The following is a 20,448-nucleotide window of genomic DNA, read 5'->3' as shown; positions in this document are numbered from 1 at the left end:
TCCAGCATAAGATGATAGCTGGTTTAAGATGATCCTCCCAGCCTGGCAAAGCGGGTGGGTCAGCTGGTCTTACATGCTAGACCAGTTTAAAAAGTGACCAAAACCAAGCTGGGAGACCAGTAAAAACCAGCTCACCGGCTTATGCTGGTCTTAGGTGGATGTTTCCGTAGGGCTTTTGATTTATAATCATGTTCATGAGATCGTGACATTTGCTCGGATGGCGCATACTCGCGGGGACGCGCAGGGTTGCATCGCTCGTCACCATCGGTTCCTTCGCGCGCTACCTCTCGGGCACGAGCACCGCCGCGAGATCTTTTCGTCACAGAAGCTCGCGGTGGATTTTCCCTCACGGTCAGAGATTAAACGACGCGAAAGCGCCTATGTGCATGAACGGGACACGGACGACGCAGGATGGTTCGGGAAACCAGACACCTCTGGGTGGGAAATTTACCCGAACATGTTCGCGAGGAGAAGATAGTGGAGCATTTTAAACGGTGAGTTAAACAAGAAACGGAGCAGCGCGCGCAGTGACGCGGGCCTCGGGCGCGCACACACACACAGCCTGAACGCAAAATCAGCGACGAAACGGCAAAGAAAACCAAATTTAAGTCCAGAAATAAACCCACACACGGTTCAGAAGAAAAAAACAATCCGCCGTGAGGTGAAATGATCTCAAATGGACATTATTAAGACGATCAAGTGGAGCAGCAGATAGCTGACTGGCTAGCTAATGTTTAACGGGTTAATTCGTAAAGTTTGAGGTAATTTCTACAAAAACAACGATTGTTTCATGCTCACTAAATTGGCTGTTTACGCGACACTCAAACTCGCACAAAGCGCCATGTTTTCTGTGAAATCTGCAGATGCGTCGCGTTACGTGCGCGGTTAGCTCGCTGCTAATGGAAGGGCTGAGCCGGTTTAACTGCACGAGACGTTTAAACGAAGAAAAACACTGAAAAAGATCAACTGAAGAAATATAAAGATAACGTGTGTCACATTTTTAGTTGGTTGTGAAACTAAGTATTGTTTGAGTTGACTTACCTTACTTACATCGGGACTGCTGGGATCCACACAGAAAGATGAATGGCTGTATTTGTTTAAACTGAATTAATGACACGACAAAAAGCGCGTTTGGATCATGACGTGTCGAAACTACTAGAAATTCATATTAACCCTAAAAACAAACATAACCACACAGAACTAACGACTTATTGCTCACTTGATAGATAAACAATAAGTGCTCAAACTAAACCTTAAGTGCTGGTTATAGTTGACATGCATGTTTGTTCCCAGTCAGTACTACCTGGTACTTGGAGATAGTTTTCCTAATTTTGAGGCGACGTATTAGATGTTTACACACTTTTGTCAAAGTTACTTGACTGTTCAATTTAGGGTTATATTTTTTTTTGGTATTTTTAACCTGTTGCATGTGGCCACCAAAATTTGCCCTATTAGTCTTGGTACATGTAGTGTTTCACTATTATGGATTTATCAATGACTGGACAAAAAGAAAATGGTTTAGATTTCTAGTGTTGTTAAACTTAGACCTGCACCGGGAGCCTGGATAAGAGGCAATGGAAGGTGAATGATGATGTGACGACAGTATTGGTTATATTTGTTCATGATACCAGATAAATAGTGTTTTACACAAAATTAATAAAAAGCGTAAACAATCTGTTAATTGAGCTGTTAACAAGGTTAGCAGTTCTGGCAATCAGCCAAGCGGTCAAGCGCACAAACGTGGTAAATTATCACAGTTTATATTTATATTCTCATGTGATAGTATTCTCTTGACGTAGTCATGTAAAATTGTAACATTACTCTAGCTGCGTTTCTCTTACCCTTTAAATTGACATTGTGAATTGAAAATACAGAAACACGTCAACTTTACAAAACCCAGCATATATCGAAAAAGTTTTTACTCTCACACGAGGTTTTTTTTAAAGCAATTCTGCAAATGTGTATTTCGCAAAACTGCAATGGAAACGGTTTATTCATGTTTTCAAGTAAGTCACATAAATATTATTTAAAGATGAAGTGATATGTACTAAAACCTCCCAGAAACGCCTTAATACGTGTCTGCCCACTCACAAGTATAAGAGGCTTTTCTTGCCAGTAATGTTTGTATAACACTCCAACATCTCTTTTGATTTAAAATAATCTACTATTACCTCCAAGAAACACCTATATGTGCTGCTCCAAAGTATAAGGGGCTTTCCTTGGCATAAATGTTTGGATAATACTCTCACGTCTCCTTTGGTTAAAAATAAAGCCTTTGGATGTGATTAGTAAACCTACCAACATCAGTTGACGTGATGTTTGGAATTACCTATCGCGAAAGGGAAAACTAATGTGGCATGTCATCTGTTAATGCAAACGTTTGTCATTTCAAAATTGTTTTTTGTCGACATTTAGAAAATAATGCTAAACTTTTTCTTAAATCTGTAATGGAAACACAGCTAATGTTTTGCCTTTCCTTCTCACAGGTATGGACGGGTGGAGAGCGTTAAGGTGTTGCGGAAGCGTGGTTCGGAGGGAGGTGTCGCAGCATTCGTGGATTTTGTTGACATCAAAAGTGCTCAAAAGGCCCATAATGCAGTCAACAAAATGGGGGACAGGGACCTTCGCACCGATTACAATGAGCCGGGTTCAGTGCCCAGCGCTGTGCGGGGTCTGGAAGACAGCACCCCATCTAGCAGCCATGGAAGGGAGGCTGCGGGGTTCTCGAGGGGCTCCGTGGGGCCGGTTTATGCGCCCCCGGTGTCTCTCCACACCAGAGAGGGGCGCTATGATCGCAGACTAGACGGGTAAGTGGACACAGGCTCCCTCCTCAATACAGGGGGACTATGTGTCAGATAGCAGAGTTTCCCACTGTCAAAAGGGGTTGAGGTTGGGTTAAACACATGAGAATGAACCAGTGCCATTACAGATTGATTTAACCAGATTCTATTGATCCCTCTTCATTCTCTGAGGCCTGACTTCGCAAATCGGATATATTAATCCTTGTCTGTCATGTTAAGAATGAGTGGATAAGATTGGTGTTTTCAAAATGTGGGATTACTGTGTGAGCCATATTCCTCTTCTGAGTTGGATATTACCCCTGTGGAAAATATCCTGGTCGGTTTGGATGTTACGATGGCGGAGACGTAACGGGTGAGTTTTGGATATTAGGCGTTACCCAAATTTTCGGATATTACCCCTGGATCGCGCTCTTTGGAAGTATACGCCAATAATGGATTACGCAAGATTTTTACCGGGAAAGTAGTCGTGTTCGCGTGTTACCGACGTTTTGAAATCTTTTCTTTTTCCTCCCTTTTATTTGCTTTGCACGATTATTCCATCACCCATCCGGTCATTGTTCAAACCGTCTGTCATGGTCAGCCGTGGATGTGTATTGCCAGTCCAGTGGATTTAAGAAGGCAAAAAACTCAAGACTCGTAAAGATTGCTGGATTTAGGACAGGATTAAGGTGAGGTTGCCATTTTCAGGGTCCATGTGGAGTTAAGTGTTTGTCAGGGCTCATCATTTCCATCTGTTTCACCACCCATCATGCTTAGAGAGGGACATAAACATTACCACAGCTCAGAACTGCAAACAGTGGATATTTATCAAGATCCGAAGACATCTCGGCCTGGATAGAGAAAGATTTCCACAGCCTAAACGTTGGATCTAATCACGTGCTGGATGTATAGGTGTAGATCAAACCCCAAGCACTTTGCTGGATTACCTCATCTCGTGTGGATGTACACAACCAACAGCATCTTACTGGACATTAGAAATATCTTCAAGGTGAAAGTAGATACTTGAGTTTCCTGAAGTTTGTTTGGATGCTGAGGAACTAATAAGTGGAATACAGGCTGGAATTACAGACTGCCTTTTTCCCTACAAAACTTTTTGCTGATTATTGTTACCCTGAAGTTTTGAAAAATGTTTGGATTATTCCTGCCTTTACCAGTGGAAAATAACCAAGACATTCTTGTAGTCAATGTAATGTTCTTTAACCGTTTCTGTCAGGAACACATTTTTTATTTTTCCCAACCTGTTCTTGAATACTTTTAGCAAGTCTTAAGTCTCTGGACAGTCTCGAGCAAAGCGACTCTCTCCTTACTGGATGAAGAAGAATTTTTTTGGATAATGGGAATCGGGACCTTATCCTTCATTTTTCCAAGCATCGCTTTGCGGCGTCACTGTTTTTGGCTCACACAAAATTCCTCCTATATTGTATTGGGAATATGTAGGGTCAGTTACTGCTCTGAAAAGGTTGGTATTGCCATGCCTTATGCATCTTTGTGCTTTCTCTTATCTAACCTAGACATGCACCCTGTTACTTAATCTGTGTTATTTACTAACTGTAGAGGTAAAAGTCATCCTTTAGTTAGTAGCTTGTAGTCTTAACCCTTCTGTCCCCTCTGTTTGTCTATCTAAAGTGTTTTTCATGCTTCTGGTTTTCCTAAGTGTGTCTGCACTCTGCTCTTTCATTTTGTCATATTTCTCCCTTTTGGAGTCAGTAATCAGAGAGAGAGAGAGAGCGCATGCACGGTTCATCAGATTATTAATAAGAAAATAAAATATAAACTGCTATGTTATAATTGCATGATTCATTAAGATGCGAAAGCGTATTCTTATGGCTCACATTCAGGATAATATTCCCACTGTAAACCATCCTTCAAAATATCAGCTTGATGTAATCTTAGTTTTTCATCGGTGTCAATAATTTGTGGCATCCCCAACCAAGTCCAGTAAAACCTTTTAAAAGCATTGGAAGATGAAATGATTTTTAGATGGGTATATTTGATTTCCTCCATGAAAATTGATGGGAGGAATATTGTTTTGTGTGGATGTGTCCAATGTATTTAGTTAAATTCTAAGTTTATATATTCTCCTTTTCTGTTGTATCTCCTTCTGTCTCTCTCACAGCAGCTCTGACAGTCGGGAGCGAGCGTATGAACACAGTCCATACGGACATCATGAACGAGGTGGCAGTTTTGAAAGGCCACGGCATTACAACACAGACTATTATCGGGACCGGTCTATGTTCGCCTCTGGAGTCACTTCGAGCCCAGCGGCTAGTTCTATTAGTGGTGGCTTTGACACCCCAGAGTCTCACTTCGAGTCTCGAATTCGTGACTCGTTTACACTTTCCGGTTCTGCTCGCCGTGACCCTTACCGCGATGACCGGGGTCGGCGCACAGATCGGACATACCATCATCGTCGGAGTCGGTCCTCGCACTCTTCCCAGTCTCGACACCCGTCGCCCCAGAGGAGCACGGGACAAACCCCTAAAGCATCTCATTCCCCTAAAAGAACACCAATTTCACCTGGCAGGGGTCCGCGGTCACGTTCACGCAGTCGATCATCCAGCTCTGATTCCGTCAGCAGCACCAGCAGCACAGGAAGTGGAAGGTAAGGCACCAGACGCTTCGCTTCAGGTTGCACTTTCCACGAAAAAGGTACAATGTAAGGCTTGAAACTGAAAATAAAAGAAACATTATGTATTTTATATGAGATTTGCCATTTTTGCAAACCTGTAAGCAAAATTTGGCACATTTTAAATTTGTGATTAAATATTTTTTTGTGTTCCACAAAATATACAATATTAGTCCAGTTAGGTGAATTAATGGCAGTACCTTATGACTTCCTTCAACAGTTAAAGGGATAGTTCACCCAAAAATGAAAATAATGTCATTATTGGCTCACCCTCATGTCGTTCTAAACTCATAAGACCTCCGTTCATCTTTTAGATTTAGTCTGAGAGCTTGTTGACCTTTCATTGAAAATCAATTTACGGTATACTGTCCATGTCCAGAAAGGTAATATAAACATCATCAAAGTAGTCCATGTAACGATCAGTTGAGTGGGTCAGTTAGAATGTGTTGAAGTATCGCAAATACATTCCAAAAATAACAAAAATTATGACTTTATTCAACATTGTCTTCTCTTCCAGTTCTGTTGTGAAGCGCATGCACGAGACTGAAGTCACGTGACTGCAGTGACGTGGCTGACGTGTTATCTGGTGCGCCACAGGTTTTTTTTTTGTGCGCCCGAGCTTCGTTTAAAGTCTGAGGGAGACACATGCTGTAAGTTTGAAAAAATAAACTTCACAAACATGTCTGAGGATAACACGTTATCCACGTCACTGCAGTCACGTGACTTTGGTCTCGTGCACGAGTCATTGGTGGTCAAGAAGAAAAGCAAGGGCAGAACTGTCATGCCCACAACCTTCTTAAAACTGATTCCATTAATCCAAGCACGTCATTAAAGTCCAGGCGCTCTAAAATTTCCAGTGCCAGGGAGCGGGAACAACACACAACCTCTGTTAGAGCTGCACGTATTACAAGCTCAGGTGGAAGAGGCCGAATCATGCGCATTACAAGTTCAGGTGTTAGAAGGAGTCCCGTTACAAGCTCTCTTGTCAAACCCACAAACCCTCTCATGCGAGGAAAAGCATGCAGTGCACATATTAATAACCATTGCCACTATTGTCATGAAAGCCTGCTCTTGGCGATATGTCTGATTATCGTCGAAACACAATACTATCAGTACAACCCTAATTTGTATATTTTTATATTACTGAGAGCCAAGTTCTCACATAATCATGACCTCTGACCTTTCATCACAAGCTTATTGTAATGCTTATGTGAAAATTAACAAATGCAAAGATGCAGTGGACAAAACGCTGTCCAAAACTGAGAGTCTACAACATAGTTTAGTTCCAGGCAATGGTCCTCGTTCTGTGTAAACAATCCTGAAATTTGCGGGCTTCTCTCAAGAGCTTTACGATAGGATTACGTCATGCAAGAGGTCAGAGGTCACCCTTGTGTCAGAACACGGTTTTTTTTTGTGAATGTGGGGATGACAAATACATAAAACGGGTCACCAAGCCTGCTCCTGGAGGGCCAGTGTCTCTGCAGAGTTTAGCTTCAATCCTAATCACACAAACCTGAAGCAGCTAATTAAGGTAATACAGGAGCAGGATTGGTGACCCCTGATCTAAAAGGCAATAATAGTTTTAAAAAAGTGTAAAAAAGAGAGTGTTTCTTTCACAAACATATCTTTATGCTTCAGAAGACATTTACGTATCCACTGGAGTCCTTTGAATTACCTTAAAGGTGCTGTAGAATGTAGCAGACCTAAACACATCAGTTAACATCTTTCTTGTTCAGTGTAAGGCATTTGGTTTTTGAAAGATGAATGTTTTGAATGAAGTAATTATTTTAATAAATATAAAATGTTAGTTAATAAAATGTAATGTTGCTAATTTTTTCCTAAATTATTACAAAGTATTTTACTAGTTTGATACCTAATGTTGGTTTGCACTTTTTGATAAACTTATTTCTATGAATTCGCTAGTTTGATGCTTTGGCAGATGCTTTTTTCTAGGGATGGGGACTTGGTGGCTCATTGATCTGTAATTGGTTAAAGGGATAGTTTGGCCAAAAATGATATTAAACCCATGATTTACTCACCCCCAAGCTGTCCGAGTTGCATATATCCTTCGTTTTTCAGACAAACACATTTTCGGATATTTTATAAAATGTTTTAGATCTTTCAGTTGATTAATTGTAATGTTACGGGGTCCACCCATAGTCCACGACCTTCAAGTCCAAAAAAAGTGCGTCCATCCTTCACAAATTAAATCCAAACAGCTCCAGGATGTTAAACAAAGGTCTTCTGAGGGTAATCCGCGCGGTGTTGTTGTAGAAATATCCATATTTAAAACCTTATTAATGAAAATAACTACCTTCCGGTAGACTCCTCTGTATTCAGGAGAGAGTATTAGCGTAGTGTACGAACTTTTCTTAGTCACGTATGACAAATTCGGAGGTCGGGGGCACAGAGCAGCAGCAGAGTCGCCTCCGTAGGCTGCGTAAGCTCTCATCCTGAATGCGGACGCGACTAAGATGGCGGCGCTACAGGAAGGTACTTACTTTCATTAATAAAGTTACCCTCAGAAGACCTTTGTTTATCATCCTGGAGCCGTTTGGATTTAATTTGTGAAGGATGGACGCACTTTTTTTGGACTTGAAGGTCGTGGACTATGGGTGGACCCCGTAACATTACAATTAATCAACTGAAAGATCTAAAACATTTTATAAAATATCCGAAAATGTGTTTGTCTGAAAAACGATGGACATATGCAACTCGGACAGCTTGGGGGTGAGTAAATCATGGGTTTAATATCTTTTTTGGCCGAACTATCCCTTTAAGCTATATGTGATTTTGTCTGTAAAATCCAGTCTCAAAATCTAAAAATGAGATCAAGGACCATCAAAGTTTAATTGCACTTGATTCTTTTAAAATGATCATAAAGTTATTTAGCGGTCTCTTTCTATCTGGCTGTAGAGAGGGACATGTAGTATGGTTGCACATAGATTATGGAAAAGTTTTTGATATAGGTTACATTTTTAACAGCTATGGAAATACCAGTTCATCAGATATTAGATCTTGTTCTAGCATTGTGTGGTTAAATATAGATTTTGTTTATTGAAAATGTTTCATTTCATTCTGTTAGCAGTGATTCAAACAGCAGCTCCAGTGAAGGGTCTCGAGCTCGCTCTGTGCAGTCTGCAGCAACGCATGCACCTCCGGCTCCTCCTGCACTCCCTCTGGACTCCGATGAGCCACGGAGGAGCTTTGGTATCAGGGTTCAGAACCTTCCCACACGGTCCACAGGTGAGCCACGTCTGCTTGCATCATCTCATCTTATCCATCCTTCTTTAATAGCTCCTTGAACATGGTATGATGCATGGTGTTACATTAATCTGATGCAGCAAATTCAGGTCAATAGTTTATCCAAATATAAAAATCTCAGTTTACTCTCAACCTCGAACCATTACAGATGAACATAACTAACTTTCTTCAGTTGAACACAAAAAATTATTTTATATTAAAATGTTGTGATATCATTTGCAACCATATTTAAACGTACAAAGCTGATCCATATAGTTTATCATTAATACATGTATCAATCGCTAGATAATGGCTCAAAATTTTAATCCCTTTCACTCACATAGTTATCATTTTACTTCAGGAGACCTAAATAATTCATTGCCGTAAGGATGTCAGTGTTTCCCATACATTGATTTATTTGTGGTGGCCCACCACAGAATCAACACTGGCCCCCACAAATAGAATTTTCATGATTCCCATGTACATTTTTTTGTCACCATTTAAAACAGCTTAATCCGGCTTAAAATATAATTTGATACAATACAGATCAAATACAGATACAGATCAAAGAGTAGAAATGAAACATATTTCAGTTGCCAACACTAGATCAAACGCAAACACGACATGATGATGTCACATATATGCTAATTAGCGGGTGACGTCATCACCACCACAGTCTCCTCAAAATCCTGTGGGAAACACTGGATGTATTTGCTTTTTTGAGCTTAACTTTGTTGGTTCCCATATAAGAAGATAACATGAAAAGATTCAAATATAAAGTTATTTGTGTTCAGCTGAAGTTATGTTTCTGAGATGGCATAAGGGTGAGTAAATGTCATGTTTGGGTGAACTACACCTTTAATGACGTATGGTGAATCTCACGTGAAGTCGATGTTCTAGGTAGAGAAATAGCTGTTGAGCATTTTAAACTTTAAGTGTTTAAAAATGTGTTTCAACTTCTCTCAGATACAAGTTTGAAGGATGGGCTTTTCCATGAGTTTAAAAAATATGGGAAAGTGACATCGGTGCAGATCCACGGAGCATCAGAAGAGCGTTACGGCTTAGTGTTCTTCAGACAACAGGAGGACCAGGAAAAGGCTCTCAATGTGTCCAAAGGAAAGCTCTTCTTTGGGATGATGATTGAGGTCACAGCCTGGAATGGCCCCGGTGAGCATTTTTGTTTTAAGATTCAAGATATTTATTTGTCTTAGCCGTGATGAGTTGATTGAACATTTTGGTCACATTTACCTTTAACAGAAACAGAAAGTGAAAACGAATTTCGGCCCCTGGATGGACGCATTGATGAATTTCATCCAAAGGCCACCCGTACGTTGTTCATAGGAAATCTGGAAAAGACTACCAATTATCAGCAGTTACTTGATGTTTTCCAGCGATTTGGAGAGGTCGTGGTAAGATGTTCAATTCGTTTTCATCTGCACTACTGGAGTAGTATTTAAGTTTTCTTATGTAATAGTTTCCTTATTTATTTCAGGACATTGATATCAAAAGGGTTAATGGTGTTCCCCAGTATGCATTCGTTCAGTACTCTGATATTGCAAGTGTTTGTAAAGCCATCAAGAAAATGGATGGAGAATATCTTGGAGCCAACAGACTAAAGGTATTTGCAAATTCAGTTCCTGTAGTGAAGCATTGCATTAGCAGCACATCAACAGGGGTTACAGTTTGATATCATAATAGCATTATATTTTTAGAGATTGCATTTTTGAGGGCTATAGCATAGTTGTGATTTTACCTGTGACATTTCACACACAATTTCATTATTACAAATCCAATCAGTATTCATTTGCTCAAGTTAATTTAAAAAATATTCACAAGATATTTATAAGGCCATTTTTAGTCCATTTAATTTTGCTTTATAAATTAACAAAAGTAGTCACTTTAGTTGAAAGAGTGGTGCAGATTTGGTTAAATATTCAACCTTGCACAGAATTACAAGAAAAGCCTTAAAATACTGATGGATAATTTTCTCCATAGAAGATTTTTTTCTAATTTGTCTGTAGCAGTTTATATTTAGTTATAATACCCTTTTCCTGAAAAAAAAAATAAAGTTTTCACTGCTGTTGACTTGTCCATCATAATTTTCTTATGCATTTCGACTGGATGGTGTCTAATGTTTATTGTGAATGGATTACAGCTTGGATTTGGGAAGAGTATGCCAACAGCATGTGTGTGGTTAGACGGGCTGTCCTCTAATATTACAGAACAGTACCTCACACGCCACTTTTGCCGTTATGGACCTGTTGCCAAGGTAGAGTTCTAGTAACCAGAAAGCACTTATTTATGCACAAATTATTTTGACTTTTTAAATGAGGCAAACTGTTTGTTCTTTTCACAGATTGTGTTTGATAGATTGAAAGGAATGGCTCTCGTTTTGTACAACAACACAGATTTTGCTCAAGTGGCTGTTAGAGAAACCAAAGGATGGAAGATTGGAGGAAACAAAATTAAGGTAGTTGGAAACTTTCAGTAGTTTTAAGCAGTTCACTGGAGAACTCTGATGTGATTTTGAATCAAATGAATATAACGTGTTTGTTTTTCCTGACCAGGTCGATTTCGCTAGTCAGGAAAGTCAAATGGCTTTTTATCGTTCTATGCAGTCATCAGGACAGGACATCCGTGACTTTTATGATATTTCATCAGAGAGGAGGTATGTTCTTTATTTCGTGCTGAGAGAATAAAAGCAATAATTCTATAATTAAATATAAGATTTTACTTACAACTGCAACATTTAAGCCAATTATATGATGCGTAATTAACGCACATGATTCAGATCATTGGCTTCTTAACAGAAAGGTCCATGAACTGAGGATGCTGTGTTGTTTGGACATCTTGCATCTAGTACAGTACTAATATATTTCCCAATTCCACTTTTGATAGAGATGAACGGAGAACTCCATATCATGACTTTCCTGCAGAGAGGGCTTATTATGAGAATGTGCGGACTCCTGGCATTTATGCCGAAGACCCTCGTCGAGAATACTCTGGTCGTGGCCGTGATCGCTATCAAGCAGAGTTGGATCATTACCAAGGGGACCACTATGATCCCCGGTACCATGAGGACCCACGTGAATACAGAGATTATCGGGACCCTTTTGAGGATATCAGAAAGTACAGCTATATCCAACGGGAACGTGAGCGGGAGCGTGAACGCTTTGAGGCAGATCGTGGCAGATGGAGCCCATCTCATCAGCGCCGCCCCTTGACTCCCTCTGCTTCACCCACACCATCTGAACGTGTATCACGGGAAGCAGAAAGACGGGTGTACAGGCACTCTTCAGAGAGATCTGGAAGCTGCAGCTCTTTATCTCCACCACCACCACAACCTCAACCTCAATTTGAGAAGTCAGTAAAATCACCATCGGACTACAAAGCGGATGAGCTAGGACGAGAATTGGAACAGACTGAAGCAGATCGTTTAAGTGGGGCTGAGAACAAGAAGCGTGGCAGACGCAAAGAGAAAGCTGACAGGGAGAAAGGAGAGAAATCCAAACAAAGAAGAGGTAAAGCGCAATCGCCTATTGTACCTCACTCAGAATCGGATAGAGAGACTTGTCCAGATTTAGGTTCTGGAAAGGTAAAAATTTCAGACATGGAGACCCAAGAAAGACAAAAGCAAAAAGAAGATAACGAGCCCCCTCCTGCTGAGCAAGTGACTCGCCATGAATCGCAAAAGGGAGAGCGACTCGATCAGGGTTCAAGTGAGTCATTGGATCGCGATGGCAAAGGAAAAACAAAGAAACACTTCAAAGCTGACTCTGGTAGTGATGGTAAAGATTCCCTTTTGGATTCTGACAGACTTGCAGCTAGAAAGAGACGATTTGGTGATCCCAGTGGGAAAACTATAAGACAGAAAAAGGGACGTGTGGATGAAGATCCAGGTGGTTCAGACTTTGGGCTAAACACAGGGTTTGCAAAAGATATTGATGTTGATGTAAAATCAGAGAAAGAGGCTCCAAAAAGAGAACACCCCAGATCCAAGATGGCGTCTCATTATAGTCACAGGGAAGAGCTTGATACAAGTATGACAGGGGCATCTCAGGGCCCATTGGTACGACAAGGTGAAATGGCTGAGGTGGATACTGTAGATTTAATATCTCATCCTGGGTCAAGTATGTCTAGACAATTTTCAACTGATATAACCTCAGAAAAGGAACATAAAGTTAGGGACGAGTATCCTGAGAACATTGACCTTTCTCAGAGTTACCGCAAGCAAATGGAGCAGAATCGGAGACTTCGGCAACAGCTGCAGGAGCCTGATAAACCAGGAAAAACAGACCCCCTTCAGGGTTTAGATGCAGAAGATCTTGAACATCGTAGCCTGGTACATGAAGTAGGTAAACCTCCGCAGGATGTAACTGATCATTCTCCTCCAAGTAAGAGCAAGAAGCAAGAGACACTTGAAATAGACATCAGTGCTAAGAAAGAAAGGATTTACCGAACATTCAGGCAAAAGAGTGAAGAGACTGAGTGGAATAACACACATTCTCCAAGATTTCAGCATGTCCCTCAACAAAGAGAGGAAGAATATACCGACACCCACAGCCAATTGACTGTTAAAGAGGTCAAAGAGCCATCTAGACCTGAGGATAATTTTCAGCCAGATCTGGAGCTTGCAAGTAAACGGATACATACTTCACAGATGTCAAAAATAAGTACAACTCCGCAAGATGAGCAGCAAAGATGCTGGGAGAGTCAACTGAAGCAAGACCTGTTGCCAGATTATTCAAGAAGCTCAGAGAAAAGACGTCTCAATCGAAAATACTTGGATTATGGACTTTGGCCTGATTTAGAGCCTGGAGAAGTGCGTTCAGACTCTGAAGAGGATCGTGAAAATAAACCTAATGCTCCGTCAACCTCAGTATCTTTCTCAGAAAGACATCGTACGGACAGGCTGTCAGAGTCTAAGTTGTTAACCTCTCTTGAGAGAAACAAGTTTTGTTCCTTTGCAGATGATCAAACCATTACCCCAGATACTAAAGCTCTGTTAGAGCGTGCAAAGTCTTTGTCCTCATCAAGAGAAGACAACTGGTCTTTTCTAGACTATGATTCACATTTTGCCAGTCTCAGAAATCGAAAGGAGACAGAAAAAGTTGTAACAACACCACGACCAACACCCTCATGGTACATGAAGAAAAAGAAAATTCGAAGCGAGTCGGATGACAAAATAGATGACAGAAAAGAAGATCCAAAGCCAGAAGAACAGGAGCGGCGAGAGTTATTTGCATCACGCTTTCTTCACAGCTCTATTTTTGAGCAAGATTCAAGGCGCCTCCAGCATCTGGAAAGAAAGCATGAAGACCCTGAACAGGGTGCTGGATATCTGTACTCTCAGCAAAGCCTAGCTGAGGGGCAGCCAGAGCCAGAACCAGTTGTGCTTTTCCATAGCCGCTTTTTAGAATTTACAAGGTTGCAACAACAGAAGACTAAAGAACAATGCCATCAAGTTCCCAAGCAAGACGAAAACATAGATGGGACCAGATTAGGTAAAATACTAGAGGAAGGACAAGAGCCTCAACAACAAAATATCTCTGAAACTAATATTCCTCAGACTGAGGTGAAATCAATTAGTCCACTTCATGCACCACAAACTAGTCCAGTTCAGACACCTCAAATATCACCAGTTGCACTTGCACTCAAAGAAACTTTGCCAAAAGTAGAAAAGGAATGTGATGATGTTCCTTCTCGTATTTTCCATGAGCCTTCTGTGAAAAAGGAAAATAAAGAGCCTGAAGAGCCCTCAGCTCAGTCATCACACCCTTTGTTTGAGCAAAGCTTTGAATCTAATGCCTTAGAGTGCCAAGAAGCAGAAACTCCAGTTCCTGAGATAAAATTGTCATTAAAGACTCAAGAACTTGACCACACCCATGAAGAAGTTGCAGAACAGGTCTCAAATGATGATGCACTATTAGGTAATGCCCAATCAAAGGCTGAGCCGCTGATAAAATTACCTGAACCACCTAACTCCCCCTTACATGTCCCTGCTAAAGAACCTGAAAAAGAACCTGAGCTGTCTGTTGCAGAGGCTGAACCTAACAGTGCAGATGATCAGAAAAGTACTGAGCACTGTGCAAATGAAGAAGCTGTTTCACCCCCTCCTAAGTCAAGGAATAAAAAGTCTAAAACATCACCTTCCACACCAGCAACATCTACAATTTTGCCTGCTACCCCAGACAAAGCAAGCACCCGAAAAAGTGAGCGCATTGACAAGGAAAAACTAAAACGTTCTCCAAGAGTTGAGGCATCCAAAGCAATGCATGATTCAAAGTCCATTAATAAATCACCAGTCCACAGCTTGGATATGGAGCAAGGTACAGAGCAGACATCCCTGCCAGTAAGGGCAAGACGTAGGAATGTGCGATCGGTCTATGCTACACCAATTGAAGATGAATCTGCTCCACAACCCGTGAAAGATATAGAATCTCCTCGTGTTGCACGCAAACGTGTTGCAGACAAAGATGTTGGATCAGACGTGGAGAGCCATGTTGCAACCAAACGGGGACGCCCCCCCAAGAATCGACGGCATGCAGATGATGTGCTAGTGGGTAAAGGTGAGCGATTAAAATCTAATGAGACCAAGGAATTCGATAGTACTGATATAAGCAGTGAGGGAGTTTCCAAAGTGGGTAAAGGCAAACATTCACCCCACGCACAGAAAGGAATAAATCCAGTAAATGTTTCAGCATCTGGATTTGGAAAAAAAGCAGACAAAACGGAAAGAATTTCAGAAAGCATGAAACTTAATACTGAAGAAAGCGCTCTTGTTCTCAAAAACCTTAGAATCCAGCTTGATGTGACAGAGGTAAAGGCAATGCTTCAAAACAGTGAGGATGAACCAGGAAAAAATGACGAATCTCTCAAAAAGAGTTCACCTGGTGTTTCGTCGAAAGACCAGTTACTAGAAGCTAAATTTGTAAATGCTGTAACAGATGAGGATGGTAATAGTGAAAAGGTGGCTTTACCTGATCCAATGAACACTGTTGAATCACATGATGCTTTGTTGTCTCGAGAGCTGGAGCTTGAGCAAGCTGTTGAAAATATTGCCAAGCTGACAGGAGATTCTTCTATTGAGTTTAAAGGTACCCCGACAAAGGCACAATGTCCATTAGCTGAACTTTCTAAAGAACCAGAGCGTGACTTAGAAGAAAAGCCTGCTAATCCATCCAGCGAAACAGAACTTGCTGCTGCAATTGATTCCATAACATCAGAGGAGGCACCTTGCAGTTTACCTCAAGAACAAATTATTAGTTCTGTTGTTGATTCAAAGCCTGATGTCCAGACACAGGGGCCTAATTCTAAAGTTTCTGACACCTCTGTTAACAAAGCTGTTGTTCAGGAGGAGACTATGACTACTCCCAAAAAGGGATCTAAAGGTAGACCTAAAACTACAAAAAGAGCGAAAGGTCAGAAAGCAGCTGTAAGTAAAAAGGAGCCCAGCAAAGATATAGTTTTGGATACTGAAAGCACCCCAGTGAAGTCACCTGAGGTCACACCTGCAGAACTTCCAACAAAAACCGAAAGATCACCAACAAGTACTACTCTTGTCATTACTTCGTCATCCAAGCAGGGTATAAGTTTGACAGCTCCTAATGTAACCTATTCAAATGAACCTGAGATGCCTCTCAAAACTGAGCCTGATGTTCCAAAGTCCTCTCTATCCATCAACAAAAGTCCATCTTCATCCAAATATCAGCCTTATTCATATGAGAACATGTCACCTTCATTGTCCCCAACAAGAATCTGTCTCAGCAAAAATTTGTCATCAAGTATCCCAAGTAAGCTTTCTGTTACCCCAACAGACCGTTGTAATCCGCCAAAAGAAGGTGGGATCCTCTCCCCTCCACTAACCTCTGTAGCCCTTGTGGAGGGTCCAGCGTTACCCACAGACACACCAGTTCATGATGTCAACCCAGGTGATTTACGTAAAATCCCCACCAAACCTAGGGTTGTACCAGTGTTGGAAACTAGCACCACATCTGTGAGTGTGCCTGCTCATTCTGCAAGGGAAAAGGAGATTACTCCAGACGCAGTAACCAACAAAAGTGCTCCTCAGGATAACAGGCAACTGTCAGTTTCGTCGGTTTCTGCCCAACCTGTTGTTAGACAGCCTCCTTCCATCCCATCTCCAGAAACAAAGCAGATCTTCAATGAGAAGTCAGTAATTTCAGTTATTGCTTCCACTCCTACCTCTGTAATCAGCCGTGTTTGCAATCCTCCTGACACCGAAGAGAAGCCAAACGCTCCAATGGGAAACCCCTTTCTGGACAAACAACCTCCAAAACAGATTTACCAGCAAAGCTTGGATGAAAGCAGCACTTACCATGGTCCCGCAGTTGGAGAGGAAGGTGGAAATGCTGGTCGCTATATTGTGGAGAGTACATCTTTGAGTACAGGCTCTAGCGCAGGACTTCGAGTTCAGACATCAGAAGGGGTGGTGGTACTGAGTCATTCTGGGCAGAAAATGGAGGGGCCACAGCGTATAAGTGCCAAGATTAGTCAGATCCCTCCAGCTAGCGCTGTTGATATAGAGTCACAGCAGCTGGGATCTATGCCACAGATCAAGCAGGAGCTGTACAGTGCCTCCCAGCAACCTACTTCAAAATGCCTGCTTCCCTCAGATCATGGTCACTCCATAAAACCACAGCTAAATGTCTCGATTAAGCAAGAATCTGCCCTGGACAAATTAGAATCGCCTTACACAACGGTTCAAACTGGGGTTGTTAAAAGATTGCAACAAACTGCTGGTCCATCACAGGTCATGGGTTACCTTCATACAGAATACCCAATGGTTATGAAGCATGCCAAAAAAGGAGATGGTTCAGAATCCCTCAATGTGGATAGTGTGAAACCTGCCTGGGTCTCAACTATTAGTCCTGCTATAAGCCCGCATCTTCCTTCAGCAGCAACAGCAGCAGGCAATCACGTTGGGTTCATGCCTGGCACACCCACAGATCGAGCTCCAGCCCTCATTCAGTCTAAACAGGAGCCGAGATCTCCACGGAAATCAGGACACCCTCATTCTCCATTTGCCAAAGTATCCCCTATTGGCTCATCATCTCCCAAAGGAGTGTCTATGGTCCTTCCGCCTGGATTAGCCTCTCTGCCCCAGTATGTTCCCACCGTTCATCACTCTGAGCAGTCTGTGATCATGCCTCCACACAATGCTCATGGCACCATTGGAAGAATGTCGCCACACCGTGTTGGCCCAATGGGACACCTTACACAGAGTGAGGTAAGAGTGAACACACCTCCTCTCTCTATGATGAACTATGGAATTCACTCTGAGAGCCTCAGTTCCTCTTGGCCTCCTGGACAGCAACGTCCCACATCTCCTCAGGCTGTGGGAAACCGGGAAATGGTTCTTAAAGTTAACCCTGCTAATGCAAGGAGCCATGATGGAGGGGAAGATGACCCAAGGCGTTTCCATCCAGCTCTTGGGCGACCACCACCTGCTGCTCAACTAAAACCTGAATCCATACCAGCAGAATACCGAGGAGCTCTTCACAGCAGTTTACCACTTGATCGATTTAATATTTCACAAAGGGACATGCGAGTGCTCATGCACCACCAGCAGAGTGATCGGCCAGCTACAGAACTACACCAGGGACACATCCCCGAGAATATACCACCTTCTTCAACTCCTACCAGCATGGCAGCATCTCTTTCTCCTCGGCCACACATATTAACAAAGGGAATATCTGACAAGGACACTGCAAAAGCATCAGAGCTGAAGAGGGCAGCGTCACCTGGTAAAGAAGGATTGATGGCAATCCGTAGCACGATGCCTCCCATAGCCTCTCCTCAGAGAGTTCAGCTAATGGCAGCAGGAGTTGGAGCATCTTTTCCTGAATATCCTTCTGTGTATACCAACCTACGGCCTGCCCACCCTCAGTTCGCTGACGGTTCTTCAATTGGAATTAGTCATTCCCCACTTGGTGTCGCACCATCCCAAGTAAGTTTAGATCAGATTTGTTTTAAAACATGTATATACCTTTAGCTGTTTAGTATACACATGTAATCCTCTATTCCATTTCCATTTTTTTTTTTTAAACAAAGGGTGTTCAAGAGCCAGAGTCAAACCAAGCACAGGCTGAAGCTAAAGTGGAGTCAGGTGGACATCAGCCTGTAAACATGGTGCAGCTCCTAACTGTAAGTGTGAATTTTAAGGATATAGGTGAAATTGTAACAGGCTGAGGTTGTGTGAGTGCAAATGTTGTCTGCAAATGGCAAAGTTCTACTAAAACCCTCTTTCCATTTTAATGGTTTGTGTCGTTTTGTGCAGAAATATCCTATTGTGTGGCAAGGCCTGCTTGCACTGAAGAATGACACTGCAGCAGTTCAGCTGCACTTTCTATGTGGAAACAAAGCTCTTGGCATGAGGTCATTGCCTCTCCCAGAAAGTGGTGGGATTCTTCGCATTGTACAGAGGATGCGACTGGAGGCCCAGCAATTAGAGGGAGTCACTCGCAGAATGACTGTATGTATCTCTCTTCTGTTTTTCCATGAGCGTGTGAATAAGAAATACAGAGATATTGAGCAGCCATGTGTTACAAAGATGACACGTGTTATTGATGATTGTATTTTGATTAAATCAGTTAAAGTTTTGAAGGTTGAACATTGACTGTGAGCAGACAGACTTGTTAGATGATGAATTTGTGCTGTGTTTCAGGGGGAAACTGATTTCTGCCTGCTGTTGGCCATGCCCTGTGGTCTTAACCAGGAAGATGTGCTGAACCAGACACAGGCACTCAAATCTGCCTTCATCAATTACCTGCAGGCCAAACTGGCTGCGGGCATTATCAATGTCCCTAATCCTGGCTCCAATCAGGTGTGTGCTCTTTCTGTTTTAATTTAGTTGTTGACTTGACAAAATAAGTCATGAAAATAGCTCAAGAACAATTGTTTTTCTCCATGCACAGCCTGCCTACGTGTTGCAGATATTCCCGCCTTGCGAGTTTTCCGAGAGTCATCTTTCAAGGCTAGCGCCAGACCTTCTCAGCCAGATCTCCAGCATCTCTCCACATCTCATGATTGTCATCACATCTGTGTGATTCGCCCGCTACAATGCTCTGATGTCACCTTGCTGCCACAAGGACCACAGTCTTTGATCTGAAAGTTCTATATATCAAACTCCTTAACGGATCATTTTCTCGTGTCTCCGAGCCACTGGCAGGTTCGTCCGTCTACGGCTTAGCTGCGTCTCTGATTTGACTTCATCATGTTTCTGCAGTGTTTGTATTTATTGACAAAGTTAATTTTTGTTCACGGAAACACTTGGATGAAAACATTAGGATTGACATTTTCTTCATTTGGTGATATGAATCTATTTTTTTGAAGAATGAATCGGAAGTTATCGTAACAAACTTGTGCGTGTTTTTTAAATTGTCATGTGGTCGCTGAACATTGGACTCGGTGTCTTCGATCACCCACATGCTCCATGTTCCCGTCATCAAACACATGCAGGATTATGGAGTTTCTGGATTGCCGGACTGTAAATATTTTAAATATTTAAAACTTTGGCAAGATGACCCATGCCCAAACGAGTCGCCCTTTACTTTAAGCTGTGGATCTTACCATATTTTGTGATGAGAAAGACAATTGAGAAGTCAAACAAAATCAAGTTGGGATGTAAATACTTGAGACTTAAGGGGCTGGAAGCTCTTTGGTGGGTTTATCGTGGGCACTTCAAATTTTCTTACTCAAATAAAAAAGGTCCAGAAAACTTTCTTGTCATGCTTTTATTTGTGTTTAATCATCAAT

General features: G+C 41.9%; 1 protein-coding gene across 5 annotated transcripts; it reads left to right on the top strand.

Annotated features, from left to right (window-relative positions):
- Window positions 1–228: 228 nt before the first annotated feature.
- Window positions 229–20,414, top strand: LOC135748140 (msx2-interacting protein). Of its 5 annotated transcripts, none has more exons than XM_065266225.2 (15): window positions 229–494; window positions 2,487–2,807; window positions 4,918–5,403; window positions 8,516–8,673; window positions 9,637–9,837; window positions 9,928–10,079; window positions 10,163–10,288; window positions 10,826–10,939; window positions 11,027–11,140; window positions 11,238–11,338; window positions 11,569–18,640; window positions 18,745–18,837; window positions 18,971–19,165; window positions 19,358–19,516; window positions 19,608–20,414. In XM_065266225.2, the coding sequence occupies exons 1-15, from the start codon at window positions 412–414 to the stop codon at window positions 19,737–19,739; spliced, it is 9,507 nt and encodes a 3,168-aa protein (XP_065122297.2). In that variant the 5' UTR covers window positions 229–411; the 3' UTR covers window positions 19,740–20,414. The 5 variants fall into 5 exon arrangements, with proteins under 5 accessions (XP_065122297.2, XP_065122296.2, XP_065122295.2 ...); XM_065266224.2 differs by having other exon boundaries at window positions 230–494; window positions 4,921–5,403; window positions 8,513–8,673; XM_065266223.2 differs by having other exon boundaries at window positions 230–494; window positions 8,513–8,673.
- The last annotated feature ends 34 nt before the right edge of the window (window positions 20,415–20,448 follow it).

Source organism: Paramisgurnus dabryanus, chromosome 24 (assembly GCF_030506205.2).
Source record: "Paramisgurnus dabryanus chromosome 24, PD_genome_1.1, whole genome shotgun sequence".
In the NCBI taxonomy this organism is placed as follows: domain Eukaryota; kingdom Metazoa; phylum Chordata; class Actinopteri; order Cypriniformes; family Cobitidae; genus Paramisgurnus; species Paramisgurnus dabryanus.
Note: the sequence above shows the minus strand (reverse complement) of the source record. Positions and strands in the feature narration are given on the sequence as shown.